We start from the raw sequence: 22,352 nt of genomic DNA, 5'->3' as shown, positions 1-22,352 counted from the left end.
AAGGAAAAAACAAGAAAGCAAAGGAAAGGAAAAGGAAATGAAAGGAAAGGAAAAGAAAGGAAAGGAAAAAAAGGAAAAGAAAGGAAAGGAAAGGAAAAGAAAGGAAAGAAAAGGAAAGGAAAGAAAGGAAAGGAAAATAAATGAAAGGAAAGGAAAAGAAAGGAAAAGAAAGGAAAGGAAAAGAAAGGAAAGAACAAGAAAGGAAAGGAAAAGAAAGGAAAGGAAAGGAAAAGAAAGGAAAGGAAAGGAAAGGAAAGGAAAAGAAAGGAAAGAACAAGAAAGGAAAGGAAAAGAAAGGAAAGGAAAAGTAAGGAAAGAACAAGAAAGGAAAGGAAAAGAAAGGAAAGGAAAGGAAAAGAAAGCAAAAGAAAGGAAAGAACAAGAAAGGAAAGGAAAGGAAAGGAAAGGAAAAGAAAGGAAAGGAAAAGAAAGGAAAGGAAAAGAAAGGAAAGAAAAGGAAAGGAAAAGAAAGGAAAGGAAAGGAAAAGAAATGAAAGGAAAGGAAAAGAAAGGAAAAGAAAGGAAAGGAAAAGAAAGGAAAGAACAAGAAAGGAAAGGAAAAGAAAGGAAAGGAAAGGAAAAGAAAGGAAAGGAAAAGAAAGCAAAAGAAAGGAAAGAACAAGAAAGGAAAGGAAAGGAAAGGAAAGGAAAGGAAAAGAAAGGAAAGGAAAAGAAAGGAAAGGAAAAGAAAGGATAAGAAAAGAAAGGATAAGAAAAGAAAGGAAAGGAAAAGAAAGGATAAGAAAGGAAAGGAAAGGAAAAGAAAGGATAAGAAAGGAAAGGATGAGAAAAGAAAGGAAGGAAGGAAGGAAAGGAAAGGAAAAGAAAGGAAAGAACAAGAAAGGAAAGGAAAAGAAAGGAAAGGAAAAGAAAGGAAAGAACAAGAAAGGAAAGGAAAAGAAAGGAAAGAACAAGAAAGGAAAGGAAAAGAAAGGAAAGGAAAAGAAAGGAAAGGAAAGGAAAAGAAAGCAAAAGAAAGGAAAGAACAAGAAAGGAAAGGAAAGGAAAGGAAAGGAAAAGAAAGGAAAGGAAAAGAAAGGAAAGGAAAAGAAAGGATAAGAAAAGAAAGGATAAGAAAAGAAAGGAAAGGAAAAGAAAGGATAAGAAAGGAAAGGAAAGGAAAAGAAAGGATAAGAAAGGAAAGGATGAGAAAAGAAAGGAAGGAAGGAAGGAAAGGAAAGGAAAAGAAAGGAAAGAACAAGAAAGGAAAGGAAAAGAAAGGAAAGGAAAAGAAAGGAAAGAACAAGAAAGGAAAGGAAAAGAAAGGAAAGGAAAAGAAAAGAAAGGAAAGGAAAGGAAAAGAAAGCAAAAGAAAGGAAAGAACAAGAAAGGAAAGGAAAGGAAAGGAAAAGAAATGAAAAGAAAGGAAAGGAAAGGAAAAGAAAGGAAAGAACAAGAAAGGAAAGGAAAGGAAAGGAAAGGAAAAGAAAGGAAAGAACAAGAAAGGAAAGGAAAAGAAAGGAAAGGAAAAGAAAGGAAAGAACAAGAAAGGAAAGGAAAAGAAAGGAAAGGAAAAGAAAGGAAAGGAAAAGAAAGGAAAGGAAAGGAAAAGAAAGCAAAAGAAAGGAAAGAACAAGAAAGGAAAGGAAAGGAAAAGAAATGAAAAGAAAGGAAAGGAAAGGAAAAGAAAGGAAAGAACAAGAAAGGAAAGGAAAGGAAAGGAAAGGATAGGAAAAGAAAGGAAAGGAAAAGAAAGGAAAGGAAAAGAAAGGATAAGAAAAGAAAGGATAAGAAAAGAAAGGAAAGGAAAAGAAAGGATAAGAAAGGAAAGGAAAGGAAAAGAAAGGATAAGAAAGGAAAGGAAAGGAAAAGAAAGGAAAGGAAAGGAAAAGAAAGGGAAGGATAAGAAAGGAAAGGAAAGGAAAAGAAAGGATAAGAAAGGAAAGGAAAAGAAAGGAAAGGATAAGAAAGGAAAGGAAAAGAAAGGAAAGGAAAAGAAAGGAAGGAAGGAAAGGATAAGAAAGGAAAGGATGAGAAAAGAGAGGAAGGAAGGAAGGAAAGGTACCACCACTGTCTCTCTACAGCCCTGCTCAGGGGGAGGGTCTCTCTCTTACCAGCCTTTCACTAAGACTCACTTGAGTGTGAGGCGCTGATCTCCGTGTGGGGCATTGGGAGAAATGTTTAGTAGGAACTCCTTGGATGGATAGGAGCTCCACCTCCTCCCCTGTACTGAGCTGCTGCTGTCATTGTTATTCCAAAAGTCTCTGTCTAGATCGCTGTGAGGCAGAGCCGAGAGGCAGAGAGAGAGACAAGACAGGTCAGAGAAACACAATATACCAGGCAAACAGCCAGGCCACCAAGCATATGGACAGGGGAACGGGTGTGTGTGTATGTGTTGGGGGGACGACGAGCTGAGATGAAAAACATTTGGAGGAGGAGGAGAAGAGATCCTCCTTTCAGAAAGGATGAAGGACCTTGGTTTGGTTTAGAGCTGGTTCTAAAAGGGGGATCTAAAGGGGGTTCTAGAAGGGGTTATAGAATGGGGATCTAAAAGGTGGATTAAAAAGGGGGTTCTAGAAGGGGTTATAGAATGGGGATCTAAAGGTGGATTATAAAGGGGGTTCTAGAAGGGGTTATAGAATGTGGATCTAAAGGTGGATTATAAAGGGGGTTCTAGAAGGTGTTATAGAATGGGGATCTAAAGGTGGATTATAAAGGGGGTTCTAGAAGGGGTTATAGAATGGGGATCTAAAGGTGGATTATAAAGGGGGTTCTAGAAGGGGTTATAGAATGGGGATCTAAAGGTGGATTATAAAGGGGGTTCTAGAAGGGGTTATAGAATGGGGATCTAAAGGTGGATTATAAAGGGGGTTCTAGAAGGGGTTATAGAATGGGGATCTAAAGGTGGATTCTTAAGGGGGTTCTAGAAATTGCAGGTGGAAGGGTTTTTTATGTCTGATTTGGTCCAATTATCAGAGGTTTCACAGTACATTCATTATGGTCATCTTTAAGGCTGCTGAGGCTGAGAGTGCGAGAGAGCAAAAGAACGAGACAGAAAGAGAGAGAGAGAGAGTGAGACAGAGAGAGACAGACAGACAGACAGAAAGTGTCAGAGACAGAGTGTCAGAGACAGAGAGAGAGACAGTCAGAGAGAGAGCGAGAGCGAGAGAGAGAGAGGAAGAGAGAGAGAGAGAGAGCAGAGAGAGACAGTGAGACAGAGAGACAGAGAGAGAGACAGAGAGAGAGAGCAGAAAGAGAAAGAGAGCAGAGCGAGAGCGAGAGCGAGAGAGAGCAGAGAGAGAGCGACAGAGAGACAAAAGGACACATTGTCGTGTATATAGCAGCACACACTGATAAAGAACATTTCAAACAAATCAAGATGAAGTTAAGAAGTCCAGCGCACCACATCCTTTAGCTGAAGGACTAAGAAAGAGAGAAAGCATGATGAGAGAATTACGCCAGACAGCGGTACAGACAACAGTTCAGACAACAGTACCGACAGCAGTACCGACAGCAGTACCGACAACAGTACAGACAGCAGTACAGACAGCAGTACAGACAACAGTACAGACACCAGTACAGACAGCAGTACAGACAGCAGTACCGACAACAGTACAGACAGCAGTACAGACAGCAGTACCAACGACAGTACAGACAGCAGTACAGACAGCAGTACCGACGACAGTACAGACAGTAGTACAGACAGCAGTACCGACGACAGTACAAACAGCAGTACAGACACCAGTACAGACAGCAGTACCGACGACAGTACAAACAGCAGTACAGACACCAGTACAGACAGCAGTACAGACGACAGTACAGACAGTAGTACAGACAGCAGTACCGACGACAGTACAAACAGCAGTACAGACAGTAGTACAGACAGCAGTACCGACGGCAGTACAGACAGTAGTACAGACAGCAGTACCAACGACAGTACAGACAGTAGTACAGACAGCAGTACCGACGACAGTACAGACAGCAGTACAGACACCAGTACAGACAGCAGTACCGACGACAGTACAAACAGTAGTACAGACAGCAGTACAGACAGCAGTACAGACAGCAGTACAGACAGCAGTACCGACAGCAGTACAGACAGCAGTACCGACGACAGTACAGACAGCAGTACAGACAGCAGTACAGACAGTACTACAGACAGCAGTACAGACAGCAGTACAGACAGCAGTACAGACAGTACTACAGACAGCAGTACAGACAGCAGTACAGACAGCAGTACAGACAGTAGTACAGACAGCAGTACCGACGGGACAGTACAGACAGCAGTCCAGACAGCAGTACCGACGACATTACAGACAGCAGTACCGACGACAGTACAGACAGCAGTACAGACAGCAGTACAGACAGCAGTACAGACAGCAGTACCGACGACAGTACAGACAGCAGTACCAACGACAGTACAGACAGTAGTACAGACAGCAGTACCGACGACAGTACAGACAGCAGTACAGACAGCAGTACCAACGACAGTACAGACAGTAGTACAGACAGCAGTACCGACGACAGTACAGACAGCAGTACCAACGACAGTACAGACAGTAGTACAGACAGCAGTACCGACGGGACAGTACAGACAGCAGTACCGACAGCAGTACAGACAGCAGTACCGACGACAACAGACAGTAGTACAGACAGCAGTACCGACGACAGTACAGACAGTAGTACAGACAGCAGTACCAACGACAGTACCGACAGCAGTACAGACAGCAGTACAGACAGCAGTACAGACAGCAGTAAAGGCAGCAGTACAGACAGTAGTAATGACAGCAGTACCGATAGCAGTACAGACAGCAGTACAGACAGTTCTCCAATGATAGTAGTCAGTGACATCACACACAGTACAGACAGTTCTCAGTGACATCACACACAGTACAGACAGTTCTCAGTGACATCACACACAGTACAGACAGTTCTCCAATGATAGTAGTCAGTGACATCACACACAGTACAGACAGTTCTCCAATGATAGTAGTCAGCATTAGGAGCCAGTTTCACAGCGAAAGGAGAGAGAGGGAGTTAGGAAGGAATGAAAGAGGGATAAAAGAAGGAGAGGAGAAGAAGAGGGTCAGATGATATGTGTAATATAATCCACGAAGACATCAAGCTCCTGAAACCAGTAAGGAAAGAAAACCGTTTCAGAGAGAGATTTTAAAATGAGCCTAGTTAACAAACACTCATATTCAAAGGAAGGAACATATCCTTGAGGCTTGACTTGCAATGATATTTAAAATACAACATCACAACATGAGGGTATTAGAGCTGGTTATAGAAGAGACGACCTGAACCCATCACAACATGAGGGTATTAGAGCTGGCTATAGAAGAGACGACCTGAACCCATCACAACGTGAGGGTATTAGAGCTGGTTATAGAAGAGACGACCTGAACCCATCACAACGTGAGGGTATTAGAGCTGGTTATAGAAGAGACGACCTGAACCCATCACAACGTGAGGGTATTAGAGCTGGTTATAGAAGAGACGACCTGAACCCATCACAACGTGAGGGTATTAGAGCTGGTTATAGAAGAGACGACCTGAACCCATCACAACGTGAGGGTATTAGAGCTGGTTATAGAAGAGACGACCTGAACCCATCACAACATGAGGGTATTAGAGCTGGTTATAGAAGAGACGACCTGAACCCATCACAACGTGAGGGTATTAGAGCTGGTTATAGAAGAGACGACCTGAACCCATCACAACGTGAGGTTATTAGAGCTGGTTATAGAAGAGACGACCTGAACCCATCACAACGTGAGGGTATTAGAGCTGGTTATAGAAGAGACGACCTGAACCCATCACAACGTGAGGGTATTAGAGCTGGTTATAGAAGAGACGACCTGAACCCATCACAACGTGAGGGTATTAGAGCTGGTTATAGAAGAGACGACCTGAACCCATCACAACGTGAGGGTATTAGAGCTGGTTATAGAAGAGACGACCTGAACCCATCACAACGTGAGGGTATTAGAGCTGGCTATAGAAGAGACGACCTGAACCCATCACAACGTGAGGGTATTAGAGCTGGTTATAGAAGAGACGACCTGAACCCATCACAACGTGAGGGTATTAGAGCTGGCTATAGAAGAGACGACCTGAACCCATCACAACGTGAGGGTATTAGAGCTGGTTATAGAAGAGACGACCTGAACCCATCACAACGTGAGGGTATTAGAGCTGGTTATAGAAGAGACGACCTGAACCCATCACAACGTGAGGGTATTAGAGCTGGTTATAGAAGAGACGACCTGAACCCATCACAACATGAGGGTATTAGAGCTGGTTATAGAAGAGACGACCTGAACCCATCACAACGTGAGGGTATTAGAGCTGGTTATAGAAGAGACGACCTGAACCCATCACAACGTGAGGGTATTAGAGCTGGTTATAGAAGAGACGACCTGAACCCATCACAACGTGAGGGTATTAGAGCTGGCTATAGAAGAGACGACCTGAAGAGTTTATCATGAAAACCCAGTGCTGAGAAATGCAACCTTATAATAATGATGTCCATAGTTATTATTTCTATATTATAGTTCAATTGAGAGCAACGATAGCGCCGAATATAGTCTGTCTGCATGCAGGAAAGCAATATTAAAGGCCCAGTTCAGTCAAAAATCGGATTTTCTCATGTTTTATATTTTCCACTCTATGAGGTTGGAATAATATTGTGAAATTGTGAAAATGATGATTAATGTCCTTTTAGTGTAACAGCTGTTTGAAAAGACCACCTGAAGTTTCAGCCTGTTTTTGGAGGGATGGAGTTTTGACCTGCTTGGTGACATCACCAGGTCGGTAAATTAGCTAATAGACCAATAGGAAAGAGAGTTCCAAATCTCTCTGCCAATAACAGTTAGTTTTCTGTTTTCCCCTCCCCACTCAGACCACCCCCAGACAGTCCCTAGAAACATTCTTTCTTGAGAAATAGCTCTTTGCTAACAAGCAATTTTTGGTTTATTTTGGACCATATTTAATGGAAAACAAATCACAGAAAGTTACTTATTTGTTACCCGGAAATGATTTGATATTGAGATTATTATTATTTTTTAAACGGCCACGTTGGACATTTAAAAAACACAAATGAAAAGCTCCTTAATAAATGTACTTTTCCAGAATATTCTTAGACGTCATATAACATTCATGTGTCATTATAGTCAAAGTGACCTATACTCCAGCTCCATTCTAAACACCTCACGTGTTAGACGTCATGTAACATTCCTGTGTCATTATAGTCAAAGTGACCTATACTCCAGCTCCATTCTAAACACCTTACGAGGTTCTTTAAGAACTAACACTAACACAATAACAGTGTCTTGGCTGTAGACGCGCCGTACTTAAGAACACTGCCTCCTAGGATCTCCACGGGAGACGGCGGGGGCAACCATCTCCTCGACAACACTTCCTTGGCAGAGTCAGGTAAGATAATGCATGACCAATCACAAGGGAGATAATGCAGGACCAATCACAAGGGAGATAATGAAGCACCAATCACAAGGGAGATAACGCAGGACCAATCACACGGGAGATAATGTAGGGCCAATTACAAGGGAAATAATGCAGTAGCAATCACAAGGGAGATAATGTATGACCAATCACAAGGGAGATAATGAAGTACCAATCACAAGGGAGATAATGAAGAACCAATCACAAGGGAGATAACGCAGGACCAATCACACGGGAGATAATGTAGGACCAATTACAAGGGAAATAATGCAGGAGCAATCACAAGGGAGATAATGCATGACCAATCACAAGGGAGCTAATGAAGCACCAATCACAAGGGAGATAATGAAGCACCAATCACAAGGGAGATAATGAAGCACCAATCACAAGGGAGATAATGAAGCACCAATCACAAGGGAGATAATGAAGCACCAATCTAAAGTGATTAAATCATATGAACATTAAGAGCATCTTAACTACCTGGTTGGTTTGTGTCTCTCAGCAACATATCAACAACAACACTGAACTCAAATGACCGTAAACAAACAATGTCGTGTCTCCAGGTTCCCTGCAATCAAATAGGGTTACATACCGTCCCATAATGCACTACTACATTGATATGTCACCCCTGTCATTAAACAGTTTTGTTAAACCATATTCTCCATAACACACATCCCTTGGTTTTGGACTTTCAGCTGAACAGCTTAGTACCAGTTACCAGTTACCAGTTACCAGTACCAGTTACCAGTTACCAGTACCAATACCAGTTACCAGTACCAGTTACCAGTACCAGTTACCAGTAGTAATACTAATACCAGTTACCAGTAGTAATACCAATACCAGTTACCAGTACCAGTTACCAGTACCAGTTACCAGTAGTAATACTAATACCAGTTACCAGTAGTAATACCAATACCAGCTACCAGTACCAGTTACCAGTACCAGTTACCAGTAGTAATACTAATACCAGTTACCAGTACCAATACCAGTTACCAGTACCAGTTACCAGTACCAGTTACCAGTAGTAATACTAATACCAGTTACCAGTAGTAATACCAATACCAGTTACCAGTACCAGTACCAGTACCAGTTACCAGTAGTAATACTAATACCAGTTACCAGTAGTAATACCAATACCAGCTACCAGTACCAGTTACCAGTACCAGTTACCAGTAGTAATATCAATACCAGTTACCAGTAGTAATACCAATACCAGTACCAGTTACCAGTAGTAATACCAATACCAGTACCAGTTACCAGCAGTAATACCAATACCAGTTACCATTTACCAATATCAGTACCAGTTACCAGTAGTAATACCAATACCAGTACCAGTTACCAGTAGTAATACCAATACCAGTACCAGTTAACAGCAGTAATACCAATACCAGTTACCAGTTACCAATACCAGTTACCAGTTACAGGTTACCAATACCAGTTACCAGTTACCAGCAGTAATACCAATACCAGTTACCAGTAGTAATACCAATACCAGTACCAGTTACCAGCAGTAATACAAATACCAGTTACCAGTTACCAATACCAGTTACCAGTTACCAGTTACCAATACCAGTTACCAGTTACCAGCAGTAATACCAATACCAGTTACCAGTTACCAATACCAGTTACCAGCAGTAATACCAATACCAGTTACCAGTTACCAATACCAGTTACCAGTTACCAGTATCAATACCAGTTACCAGTACCAGTTACCAGTTACCAATACCAGTTACCAGTTACCAGTGCTAATACCAGTTACCAGTTACCAGTGCTAATACCAGTTATCAGTTACCAGTGCTAATACCAGTACCAGTTACCAGTGCTAATACCAGTTACCAGTTACCAGTGCTAATACCAGTTACCAGTTACCAGTGCTAATACCAGTACCAGTTACCAGTGCTAATACCAGTTACCAGTTACCAGTGCTAATACCAGTTACCAGTTACCAGTGCTAATACCAATACCAGCTGTCAGTTTTACCATAGTGTTCATGTGGGGAATTCAGGGCTGAACCCTACTGAATGGTAAGGTAGTGCATGTTATGGCTATTCATTGGCCCCACTACCCATGTGTTCCTATGCAACCTACAGGTAGAGACCTACTTGATGGCTTTTTTCTCTCCTCCTCGCCCACGACCCGCCTCTGAAGTACCAGCCGCCTCCAGTCCTGGCTTATTCCTCTTCCCCTTGAGCCAGAGAGGAGAGGAGAGGAGAGGAGGGGAGAGGAGAGGAGAGGGCAGTTAGAGGAGGGGAGGGGAGGAGAGAGGAAGAGAGGAGAGGAGAGGAGAGGAGAGGAGAGGAGAGGAGAGGAGAGGAGAGGAGAGGAGAGGAGAGGGAGAGGGAGAGGGCAGTTAGGGGAGGGGAGGAGAGAGGAAGAGAGGAGAGGAGAGGAGAGAGTAAGTGAGGGGAGGAGAGGAGAGGAGAGGAGAGGGGAGGGGAGGAGAGAGGAAGAGAGGGGGAGGAGAGGAGAGGAGAGGAGAGGAGAGGAGAGGAGAGGAGAGGAGAGGAGAGGAGAGGAGAGGAGAGGAGAGGAGAGGAGAGGGGAGGGGAGGGGAGGAGAGAGGAAGAGAGGGGAGGAGAGGAGAGGAGAGAGGGAGGAGAGAGGAAGAGAGGAGAGGACAGGAGAGGAGAATATAGGAGAGGAGAGGATAAGGGAGGGGAGGGGAGGAGAGCAGATGAGAAGATAAGAGGTTAGAGGGAGGGATGAGGAGGGGGAGAAAGAGTAGGGAGGAGGGAGGAGGGAGGAGAGAGAGAAGGGATGAGAGAGAGGAGAGGGGTGAGGAGAGGAGAGGGGTGAGGAGAGTATAAGTGAAGAAGAGGATGGAGAGAGGAGAGGAGAGGGGTGAGGAGAGGAGAGTATAAGTGAAGAAGAGGAGGGAGAGGAGAGGGAAGAGACAAAAGGTCAGTGGTTGGATCTGCTCTCTGTGTTTGTGCTCTAATAAGGTTTAATAGCCTATCCTACTATCTCTGGAGGAGAACACACACACACACACACACACACACACACACACACACACACACACACACACACACACACACACACACACACACACACACACACACACACACACACACACACACACACACACACACACACACACACACACACACACACACAACACAGACACATGATCATATTATCCCCTGAATAGAGCTCTTTAGCTGATGGTTCTGTGATTGCTGCTCATCAAAGTCAAATCTAGATCCTCACTGATTATCATTCACACACTCAGCCCTGACATTTACATGGTGATTTGATCATGCCTGTTCTAAAGCAACACAGTCCAATGGGTTCCCTGTGGAAGACTCCAGGGCTCTGTCCCCCTCTATCCCCCTCTATCCCCCTCTATCACCCTCTATCCCCCTCTAAAGCAACGCAGTCCAATGGGTTCCCTGTGGAAGACTCCAGGTCTCTGTCGCCCCTCTATCCCCCTCTATCGCCCCTCTATCCCCCTCTATCCCCCTCTATCGCCCCTCTGTCCCCCTCTATCCCCTCTAAAGCAACGCAGTCCAATGGGTTCCCTGTGGAAGACTCCAGGTCTCTGTCCCCTCTATCCCCCCTCTATCCCCTCTATCGCTCCTCTATCCCCCTCTATCTCCCTCTAAAGCAACGCAGTCCAATGGGTTCCCTGTGGAAGACTCCAGGTCTCTGTCCCCCTCTATCTCCCTCTATCCCCCTCTATCGCTCCTCTATCGCTCCTCTATCCCCCTCTATCCCCCTCTATCCCCCTCTATCCCCCTCTATCCCCCTCGATCGCCCCTCTATCCCCCGCTATCCCCCTCTAAAGCAACGCAGTCCAATGGTTTCCCTGTTGGAAGACTCCAGGTCTCTATGCCACTCGGCTGTTTAAATTGCTATCGTATGAAACACACTAGGGCACAAGGACCGTATAACCACGTAACATTCGGTTATGGATGAACCAAATTAAAAATAATCCAACTAATTCCATCCTCAACGATTAACTATTCACTTTGTTTGTACTTGACACCAGTTTTCTCCCCCTCTATCCCCCTCTATCCCCCTCTATCCCCCTCTATCGCCCTCTATCGCCCCTTTATCCCCCTCTATCCCCCTCTATCCCCCTCTATCCCCCTCTATCCCCCTCTAAAGCAACACAGTCCAATGGGTTCCCTGTGGAAGACTCCAGGTCTCTGTCCCCCTCTATCCCCCTCTAAAGCAACACAGTCCAATGGGTTCCCTGTGGAAGACTCCAGGTCTCTGTCCCTCTCTATCCCCCTCTATCGCCCCTCTATCGTCCCTCTATCGCCCCTCTATCCCCCTCTATCGCCCCTCTTTCGCCCCTCTATTATCCCCCTCTATCCCCCTCTATCCCCCTCTATCGCCCCTCTATCTTTTTTTTGTTGTTCCTTGCTGAAACAAGCAAAGATGTTGTAGCAAACTAGTCTTTGGTTGCCTAGGCAACACCACACATAGAAATTGAAATGATACATGCTAGAAAAGAAATTTTAAAAAACAGTTCCTCCCCTCTCTACCTAACTTTCTCTCAAAGTGCCCTTCATTTCCCCTAGGTCCCCACTTAGCCTATCGTAGTCCTTTCCATTCCCAACCAATCAGAGCACTTGGAAACTTGCATTTGGACACCGCACCCAAAGTGTATTTAAAGGGAGAAGAAGATGCACGTATATCCTACTGGTTCCGTTTTACTAGTCTGTAATGTAAGTGTGTTGTCAATACTGCTCTGCATATTGTCTATAGATAAGTGATTAGTATTTGTATTGGTTGTACAGGTGGTTTAATGCAGAAGTTTATTGTTGGTAGGGCAGCAGTTCTCAATGCAAGTCATTTACTGTTACTGTTGCACACTGTAATTTACGACTTTGGGGCTCCAGGCAGATCAGATAACATCTTCAGCCTGTCAGAATCAGATGACAGCTTCACCAGAGAGAGAGAGGAGGTGTGTGTGGGGGGGGGGGGGGGGGCATAAATCTTTCTGTTGTCTAGTCGAGTAGTTGGTTTCTTTCTCTCTCTCAGGTTTATTGTTTAGGTTTCTGTTAATAATAGCTGTGTTTTAATAGTGTAATGATTATGGTTATTCATTCATGTGTATATAGCCTGTTTATGTATGTGTGTGTGTGTGGTGACAAAGAAAAGGAATAAACCCCTTGAAAGGAGAAGTATCCGTACTCTTCTAGCCAGACAGCCTGTAGTGACACAGGAAGTAGACAGCAGGTGACAGAGGTCAACCAGCTCAGACAAACTCCAGCTAGCTGTGTTCAAATGGTCCTTTGAGCCGGATTCTGACGTGGTTAGAGAGAAGATGTTCCAGTACCCAGAAGAGGAGTTGGAAGTTGTCCTGCAATTCCCCAAAGCCTTATGGGGCTGTCGTCATCACCCACAACCCCGCACACACACAAAGAATCCCAGAAGAATGATGAGCTGAGGCCTGTGTCACCGCCGCAGGAGGAGCCCCGGTACCACTGCTACTCTCCTGACCGCCACCGCTCAAGGCCCTCCCGGCTGGAGCTATTGTCACCGCCGTGGGAGTACCACACCTGCCGCTACTTCCCGAGTCAGCCAGACTACTCTCCTGAGAGACAGTACTCCAGGGCCACCAATGGCCTCCACTATGTCCCGAGGTGGCCCAGCTATTCACCAGGTCGACGTCACTCCAGGTCCCCCCAGCTGGAGCCTACGTCGTATCTGCAAGAGCGTCGGCATCACCACTTCCTGACATCCTGGCATCACCACTTCCTGACATCCTGGCATCACCACGTCCTGGCATCACCACTTCCTGACATCCTGGCATCACCACTTCCTGGCATCACCACTTCCTGACATCCTGGCATCACCACTTCCTGGCATCAACACTTCCTGACATCACCACTTCCTGACATCCTGGCATCACCACCTCCTGGCATCACCACTTCCTGACATCCTGGCATCACCATTTCCTGGCATCACCACTTCCTGGCATCACCACTTCCTGACATCCTGGCATCACCACTTCCTGGCATCACCATTTCCTGGCATCACCACTTCCTGGCATCATCACTTCCTGACATCACCACACCATCACAATAAATGTATTTTAGACAGGTCTAAAGAAACATGATATGAAGAAAATGTAGCCTATTTCAGAAGAACAGAATAGTATACTCTGAGTTGTCCCGATGTACAACGTCTGCTTCCAGCTCACACTCTCAAACACGAAGGTCCCCTGAAAGCAGCTCACTCTCCAGCCCCACTTTCCAGCTCACACTCTCAAACACGAAGGTCCCCTGAAAGCAGCTCACTCTCCAGCCCCACTTTCCAGCTCACACTCTCAAACACGAAGGTCCCCTGAACGCAGCTCACTCTCCAGCCCCACTTTCCAGCTCACACTCTCAAACACGAAGGTCCCCTGAAAGCAACTCACTCTCCAGCCCCACTTTCCAGCTCACACTCTCAAACACGAAGGTCCCCTGAAAGCAGCTCGCTCTCCAGCCCCACTTTCCAGCTCACACTCTCAAACACGAAGGTCCCCTGAACACAGCTCACTCTCCAGCCCCACTTTCCAGCTCACACTCTCAAACTCATACAGTGGGGCAAAAAAGTAATTAGTCAGACACCAATTGTGCAAGTTCTCCCACTTAAAAAGATGAGAGAGGCCTGTAATTTTCATCATAGGTACACTTCAACTATGACAGACAAAATGAGAGAGAAAAAATCCAGAAAATCACATTGTAGGATTTTTTATGAATTTATTTGCAAATTATGGTGGAAAATAAGCATTTGGTCACCTACAAACAAGCAAGATTTCTGGCTCTCACAGACCTGTAGCTTCTTCTTTAAGAGGCTCCTCTGTCCTCCACTCGTTACCTGTATTAATGGCACATTAATGACGACGTTACAGCCTTTTCCCTGCCTGTACTGTTACCTTTTTGGGCCCCTGTGTATGACCTCTGCCTGCCCCTGGACCCAGCTACCTGCCCCTGAACCCAGCTACCTGCCTCCTCCTGTGTATGACCTTCTGCCTGCCCATGGACCCAGATACCTGCCTCCTTCTGTGTATGACCTCTGTCTGCCCCTGGACCCAGCTACCTGCCTCCTCCTGTGTATGACCTCTGCCTGCCCCTGGACCCAGCTACCTGCCTCCTCCTGTGTATGACCTCTGCCAGCCCCTGGACCCAGCTACCTGCCTCCTCCTGTGCATGACCTCTGCCTGCCCCTGGACCCAGCCATCTGCCTCCTCCTGTGCATGACCTCTGCCTGCCCCTGGACCCAGCTACCTGCCTCCTCCTGTGTATGACCTTCTGCCTGCCCCTGGACCCAGCTACCTGCCCCTGGACCCAGCTACCTGCCTCCTCCTGTGTATGACCTTCTACCTGCCCCTGGACCCAGCTACCTGTCTCCTCCTGTGTATGACCTTCTGCCTGCCCCTGGACCCAGCTACCTGCCTCCTCCTGTGTATGACCTTCTGCCTGCCCCTGGACCCAGCTACCTGCCCCTGGACCCAGCTACCTGTCTCCTCCTGTGTATGACCTTCTGCCTGCCCCTGGACCCAGCTACCTGCCCCTGGACCCAGCTACCTGGCTCCTCCTGTGTATGACCATCTGCCTGCACCTGGACCCAGCTACCTGCCTCCTCCTGTGGTCCTTTGCAATAAACACTTGCTGCACCCTGCGCTTGAAACCGGCTCTCTGTCTCCCCTTGTGTTCATTACATTATGTTAGGTCCTGATCTGGCTATGCCATATGGCTATGGGCTGCACTAGTTGATTTAGCAGACAAGATTGGCTTAAAATTGCGTGGCATTATTTTATATAATTGTTATAGTATGAAGAACACAATTGAACATAGCTGAAAAAAAATAGAAAGGATACATTCTACGAATGCACCTCTCACTCACTTGGCTCTCCATCGGGTAAACCGGGATTTCTCACAGGCTACAAGTGAAGACGGACTCTTCGGGGATGCAACTAAGCGCATCCTTATCCATGTTTGAGGTGCAAATTGAATATATTGGAAGAACTGTCCATATTTACTTTACGTCGGCCAACAAGATGAGTCGGCCTAACGAACGGCAAAAGCACCAGCCTATGTCAATCTACTATCCCCCATAGTACAAAAGTATCCAGTTAGGGATACGATAGATCCCAATTTAATTCAACCACTAACATCAAAAAGGAATACACCATTATCAAAAGTGACCGTAAAAGAGATAATACTTGTAATATTATAAAGGTGCATTTTTATGGTGAAAATTATCTTCCCTAAACTTGAAACTCACACACTGCTTATGTATGTATGTAGTTAAACTCACACACTGCTTATGTATGTATGTAGTTAAACTCACGCACTGCTTATGTATGTATGTAGTTAAACTCACACACTGCTTATGTATGTATGTAGTTAAACTCACACACTGCTTATGTATGTATGTAGTTAAACTCACGCACTGCTTATGTATGTATGTAGTTAAACTCACGCACTGCTTATGTATGTATGTAGTTAAACTCACGCACTGCTTATGTATGTATGTAGTTAAACTCACGCACTGCTTATGTATGCCAGTTAGGCTCTACAACCGTTGTAAAGCGGATTAATGTGCTTCATTTTAAGGAGTTATTTGGATACTTTAGTTGTGATTACAAACCTTATTAAAACATATAGGCCTATGGGCTAGGCTACATGAGGTGTGTGACTATGATTAGAAAAAGTTGGCAAAAAAAGGGCATTGTTTCTTTCCTTATGCTGGTCATCATTCACAAGTGATGAGCCAATATTGTCACCCACCACTAGGTTACCCCCGGTGCGGCAGGGTAGGGGCGGCAGGTAGCCTAGTGGCTAGAGCGTTGGACTAGTAACCGGAAGGTTGCAAGTTCAAAACCCCCGAGCTGACAAGGTACAAATCTGTCGTTCTACCCCTGAACAAGGCAGTTAACCCACTGTTCCTAGGCCGTCATTGAAAATAAGAATTTGTTCTTAACTGACTTGCCTAGGTAAATAAAGGTAAAAAATAAATAATCCTGTCTTTACTAAATAATACATGTGTTAAATTAGTTTTGATTTAGAACCATTATCATCCACCTGTCTGGAAACAGGGGCAGGGCAAAAATACGTGTCATCTAGGATATTAAACAGCGAATGGAGGACGCTTTTCCCGTGGTTCATTTTCATTGGGGCGGCAGGGTAGCCTAGTGGCTAGAGCGTTGGACTAGTAACCGGAAGGTTGCAAGTTCAAACCCCCGAGCTGACAAGGTACAAATCTGTCATTCTGCCCCTGAACAGGCAGTTAACCCACTGTTCCTAGGCCGTCATTGAAAATAAGAATTTGTTGGACTAGTAACCGGAAGGTTGCAAGTTCAAACCCCCGAGCTGACAAGGTACAAATCTGTCATTCTGCCCCTGAACAGGCAGTTAACCCACTGTTCCTAGGCCGTCATTGAAAATAAGAATTTGTAAGAACTGACTTGCCTAGTTAAATAAAGGTAAAATAAAAATAAAAAAATTGGTCGACTGGAGTCCTGTTAAGACAAGCAATGTGCTTCATATTAGGAAAGTTGAGAAATAGATATTGTAGGCCTAGCCTTTAGAAAGCTGATGGGAGTCTCGTCTTTTTAATAGAGGCCATCACTCTGTTTTCTCACGCAATTGCATAGCCTGTAGAAACGTTGAGCTCATGTGCTCTCATGAAGTGTTTGATTTAGATTTTCCAATACATTTACATTGATGTCAGAGTGATAAGAGGGACTATAGAGTGCTGAGTACCAGGCAGTTAGTTTTAGTAGACTACTAATGACCATCAGCAGCATCAGAGCTTGGAGAAGCCTAATTACCGTGACTAAATGAACCTGAACACATCTTGAATCAACCTGTGACTCAATATCTTGAAAATAGCAACGCTGCTAACTGTACATGGAAAGAAATGACAATACCAATCTATCTCAAACCAACTGAACAGAACGTGTGAATAAAATACAGGTTATCGAGATCAAGGAAGTACCAATAGGATCTCTTTAGTTTAGTGTCGGAGAGGCTGAGTCATAAAGATCAACTAACACACGTCTCCTTGCAAATGTACAATCCACACCTTAGACGTCATGAGGGTTGTGCGTCTGTGACCTGTTAATTAAACAGGAAAAGCTAACAATACAAGGCTCTAACAATAGTCTATACTTGGCTAAACAACGATATCTGTACATCTAAGATATAGACATAATATGACATTTGAAATGTCTTTATTGTTTTTGGAACTTCTGTGAGTGTAATGTTTACTGTTCATTTCTATTGTTTATTTAACTTTTGTATATTATCTACTCTCACTTGCTTTGGCAATGTTAACATATGTTTCCCATGCCAATAAAGCCCCTTGAACTGAATTGGATTGAGAGAGGGGACAGAGAGAGAAAGACAGAGAGAAAGAGAAAGAGAGAGACAGAGAAGAGAGAGAGAGAGAGAAAGAGAGAGAGAAAGAGAGAGAGAAAGAGAGAGAGAGAGAGAGAGAGAGAGAGAGAGAGAGAGAGAGAGAGAGAGAGAGAGAGAGAGAGAGAGAGAGAGAGAGAGAGAGAGAGAGAGAGAGAGAGAGAGTAGATTGTTTAATCAGGACTAACCCGAAATAGAACAGTCAACAAATGAGTCAGCACAGGCCCACAAATTAAACAGTGGGTTAAACAGCTGTATACAAATAGCAGTATGTCTGTAACAAGAGGGCTATAGACACCTTTCAACTGAACAGCACTCTCTCCAAGCCCTATACAGTACAGAGGTAAATATTAAACTTAGAGCGACGAAGAGGTCCTGTATAGAGGCAGTCTCAGGGGTGTTGGTGTTAGACAGGATGCTGTTAGCAGGAAAAGGTGTTTTGTTGTTCCGTCAAGCAGAGAAGACAGGTGAGTTTCATCATCCTTCATCCAAAATGAACGAACGTTGGAAAGCAGGAAAGATGTTCTAAAAAACATGTTGTGCCTAAAACACACACACACACACATGCACACGCACACGCACACACGCACACACACACACACACACACACACACCACACACACACACACATGCACACATGCACACGCACACACACACGCACACCACACACACACACACACATGCACACGCACACGCACACGCACACACGCACACCACACACACACACACACACACACACACCACACACACACACACACACATGCACACATGCACACGCACACACACGCACACACACACACACACACACACACACACACACACACACACACACACAAGAACACTAATCAAACAGTGTTTTATCTAAATCTTGCAGATGAGATTTAAAAACCATATTTGTCTATAATTGGTCTCTGGGGACAGACGTTAGCTGGCCATCGTGGATCCTCAGACTACGATGCAAATCTAAAACCTGTCATTGACAAGTAAGTTGTTATAAGCACATCCTGAAATAATCTTGAATAATTTGCTTGAATAATTTGCATATATTTGGGGATGTGATGCCTTGGAAATTGGGATATATATTCAGAGTGTGAGCGTACCTGCCATGTACCTGCCATGTACCTGCCATGTACCTGCCATGTAGCTGCCATGTAGCTGCCATGTAGCTGCCATGTACCTGCCATGTACCTGCCATGTACCTGCCATGTAGCTGCCATGTACCTGCCATGTAGCTGCCAGTAGTATAATGCTAATATTATTCAAATAATAATCAGTGAAGATGACTGATATAGTGTATGACTACTGTACTGTATGACTGATATACTGTATGACTGATGTACTGTCTGACCGATGTACTGTATGACTGATGTACTGTCTGACTGATGTACTGTATGACTGTTGTACTGTATGACTGTTGTACTGTATGACTCATATACTGTATGACTGATGTACTGTATGACTGATGTACTGTATGACTGTTGTACTGTATGACGAATATACTGTATGACTGATGTACTGTATGACTGATGTACTGTATGTCTGATATACTGTATGACTGATGTACTGTATGACTGATGTACTGTCTGACTGATGTACTGTCTGACTGATGTACTGTATGACTGATGTACTGTATGACTACTGTACTGTATGACTGATGTACTGTATGACTGATGTACGGTATGACTACTGTACTGTATGACTACTGTACTGTATGACTGATATACTGTGTACTGTATGACTGATATACTGTATGACTACTGTACTGTATGACTGATGTACTGTCTGTCTGATATACTGTATGACTGATGTACTGTATGACTGATGTACTGTATGACTGATGTACTGTATGGCTACTGCACTGTATGACTGATATACTGTATGACTACTGTACTGTATGACTGATATACTGTATGACTACTGTACTGTATGACTGATGTACTGTATAACTGATGTACTGTATGACTGATGTACTGTATGACTACTGTACTGTATGACTACTGTACTGTATGACTGATATACTGTGTACTGTATGACTGATATACTGTATGACTGATGTACTGTATGACTGATATACTGTATGACTACTGTACTGTATGACTGATATACTGTATGACTGATGTACTGTCTGACCGATGTACTGTATGACTGATGTACTGTCTGACTGATGTACTGTATGACTACTGTACTGTATGACTGATGTACTGTATGTCTGATATACTGTATGACTGATGTACTGTATGACTGATGGACTGTATGACTGATGTACTGTATGACTACTGTACTGTATGACTGATGTACTGTATGACTGATGTACTGTATGACTGATATACTGTATGACTACTGTACTGTATGACTACTGTACTGTATGACTGATGTACTGTATGACTGATGTACTGTCTGACTGATGTACTGTATGACTGATGTACTGTATGACTGATGTACTGTATGACTGATGTACTGTATGTACTGATACTGACTGATGTACTGACGGATGTACTGTATGACTGATGTACTGTATACTGTATGACTACTGACTGTATACTGTACTGTATGACTGATGTACTGTATGTCTGATATACTGTATGACTGATGACTGTACTGTATGACTGATGGACTGTATGACTGATGTACTGTATGACTACTGTACTGTATGACTGATGTACTGACTATGACTGACTGTACTGTGACTGACTGATGTACTGTATGACTGATGTACTGTATGACTGATGTACTGTATGACTGATGTACTGTATGACTGATGTACTGTATGACTGATGTACTGTATGACTGATGTACTGTATGACTGATGTACTGTATGACTGATGTACTGTATGACTACTGTACTGTATGACTGATGTACTGTATGACTGATGTACTGTATGACTGATATACTGTATGTACTGACTACTGTATGACTACTGTACTGTATGACTGATGTACTGTATGACTGATGTACTGTATGACTGATGTACTGTATGACTGATGTACTGTATGACTACTGTACTGTATGACTGATGTACTGTATGACTGATGTACTGTATGACTGATGTACTGTATGTCTGATATACTGTATGACTGATATACTGTATGACTACTGTACTGTATGACTGATATACTGTATGACTACTGTACTGTATGACGGATGTACTGTATGACTGATGTACTGTATGACTGATGTACTGTATGACTACTGCACTGTATGACTGTTGTACTGTATGACTGATGTACTGTATGACTACTGTACTGTATGACTGATATACTGTGTACTGTATGACTGATATACTGTATGACTACTGTACTGTATGACTGATATACTGTATGACTGATGTACTGTATGACTGTCTGACCGATGTACTGTATGACTGATATACTGTCTGACTGATGTACTGTATGACTACTGTACTGTATGACTGATGTACTGTATGTCTGATATACTGTATGACTGATGTACTGTATGACTGATGGACTGTATGACTGATGTACTGTATGACTACTGTACTGTATGACTGATGTACTGTATGACTGACTGTACTGTATGACTGATATACTGTATGACTGATGTACTGTGACTGATGTACTGATATACTGTATGACTGATGTACTGTATGACTGACTGTATGACTGATGTACTGTATGACTGATGTACTGTATGACTGATGTACTGTATGACTGATGTACTGTATGACTGATGTACTGTATGTCTGATGTACTGTATGACTGATGTACTGTATGACTGTATGACTGATGTACTGTATGACTGATGTACTGTATGTCTGATATACTGTACTGACTGACTGTATGACTGATGTACTGTATGACTGTTGTACTGTATGACTCGATACTGTATGACTGATGTACTGATGTCTGATATACTGTATGACTGATGTACTGTATGACTGATGTACTGTATGACTGATGTATTGTATGACCGATGTACTGTATGACTGATGTACTGTCTGACTGATGTACTGTATGACTACTGTACTGTATGACTGATGTACTGTATGTCTGATATACTGTATGACTGATGTACTGTATGACTGATGGACTGTATGACTGATGTACTGTATGACTACTGTACTGTATGACTGATGTACTGTATGACTGATGTACTGTATGACTGATATACTGTATGACTACTGTACTGTATGACTACTGTACTGTATGACTGATGTACTGTATGACTGATGTACTGTATGACTGATGTACTGTCTGACTGATGTACTGTATGACTACTGTACTGTATGACTGATGTACTGTATGACTGATGTACTGTATGACTGATGTACTGTATGTCTGATATACTGTATGACTGATATACTGTATGACTACTGTACTGTATGACTGATATACTGTATGACTACTGTACTGTATGACGGATGTACTGTATGACTGATGTACTGTATGACTACTGCACTGTATGACTGTTGTACTGTATGACTGATGTACTGTATGACTACTGTACTGTATGACTGATATACTGTGTACTGTATGACTGATATACTGTATGACTACTGTACTGTATGACTGATATACTGTATGACTGATGTACTGTCTGACCGATGTACTGTATGACTGATATAC

At 43.7% G+C, this 22,352-nt stretch overlaps 1 protein-coding gene across 1 annotated transcript in view; it reads right to left on the bottom strand.

The window, feature by feature from the left end:
• LOC115124304 (synaptotagmin-7-like) overlaps positions 1-22,352 on the bottom strand; it is a 264,926-nt gene that overhangs the window by 182,399 nt on the left and 60,175 nt on the right. The window contains exons 4-5 of the mRNA XM_065002754.1: positions 9,507-9,589; positions 2,076-2,222 (exon numbers count right to left, since the gene is read on the bottom strand). Of these exons, the coding sequence (XP_064858826.1) occupies positions 2,076-2,222; positions 9,507-9,589 (230 nt within the window). The remainder of the gene's footprint in view (positions 1-2,075; positions 2,223-9,506; positions 9,590-22,352) is intronic.

The sequence above is a fragment of the Oncorhynchus nerka genome, linkage group LG17 (assembly GCF_034236695.1).
Source record: "Oncorhynchus nerka isolate Pitt River linkage group LG17, Oner_Uvic_2.0, whole genome shotgun sequence".
Lineage (NCBI taxonomy): Eukaryota > Metazoa > Chordata > Actinopteri > Salmoniformes > Salmonidae > Oncorhynchus > Oncorhynchus nerka.
This window is presented reverse-complemented; position numbering and strand designations above follow the sequence as displayed.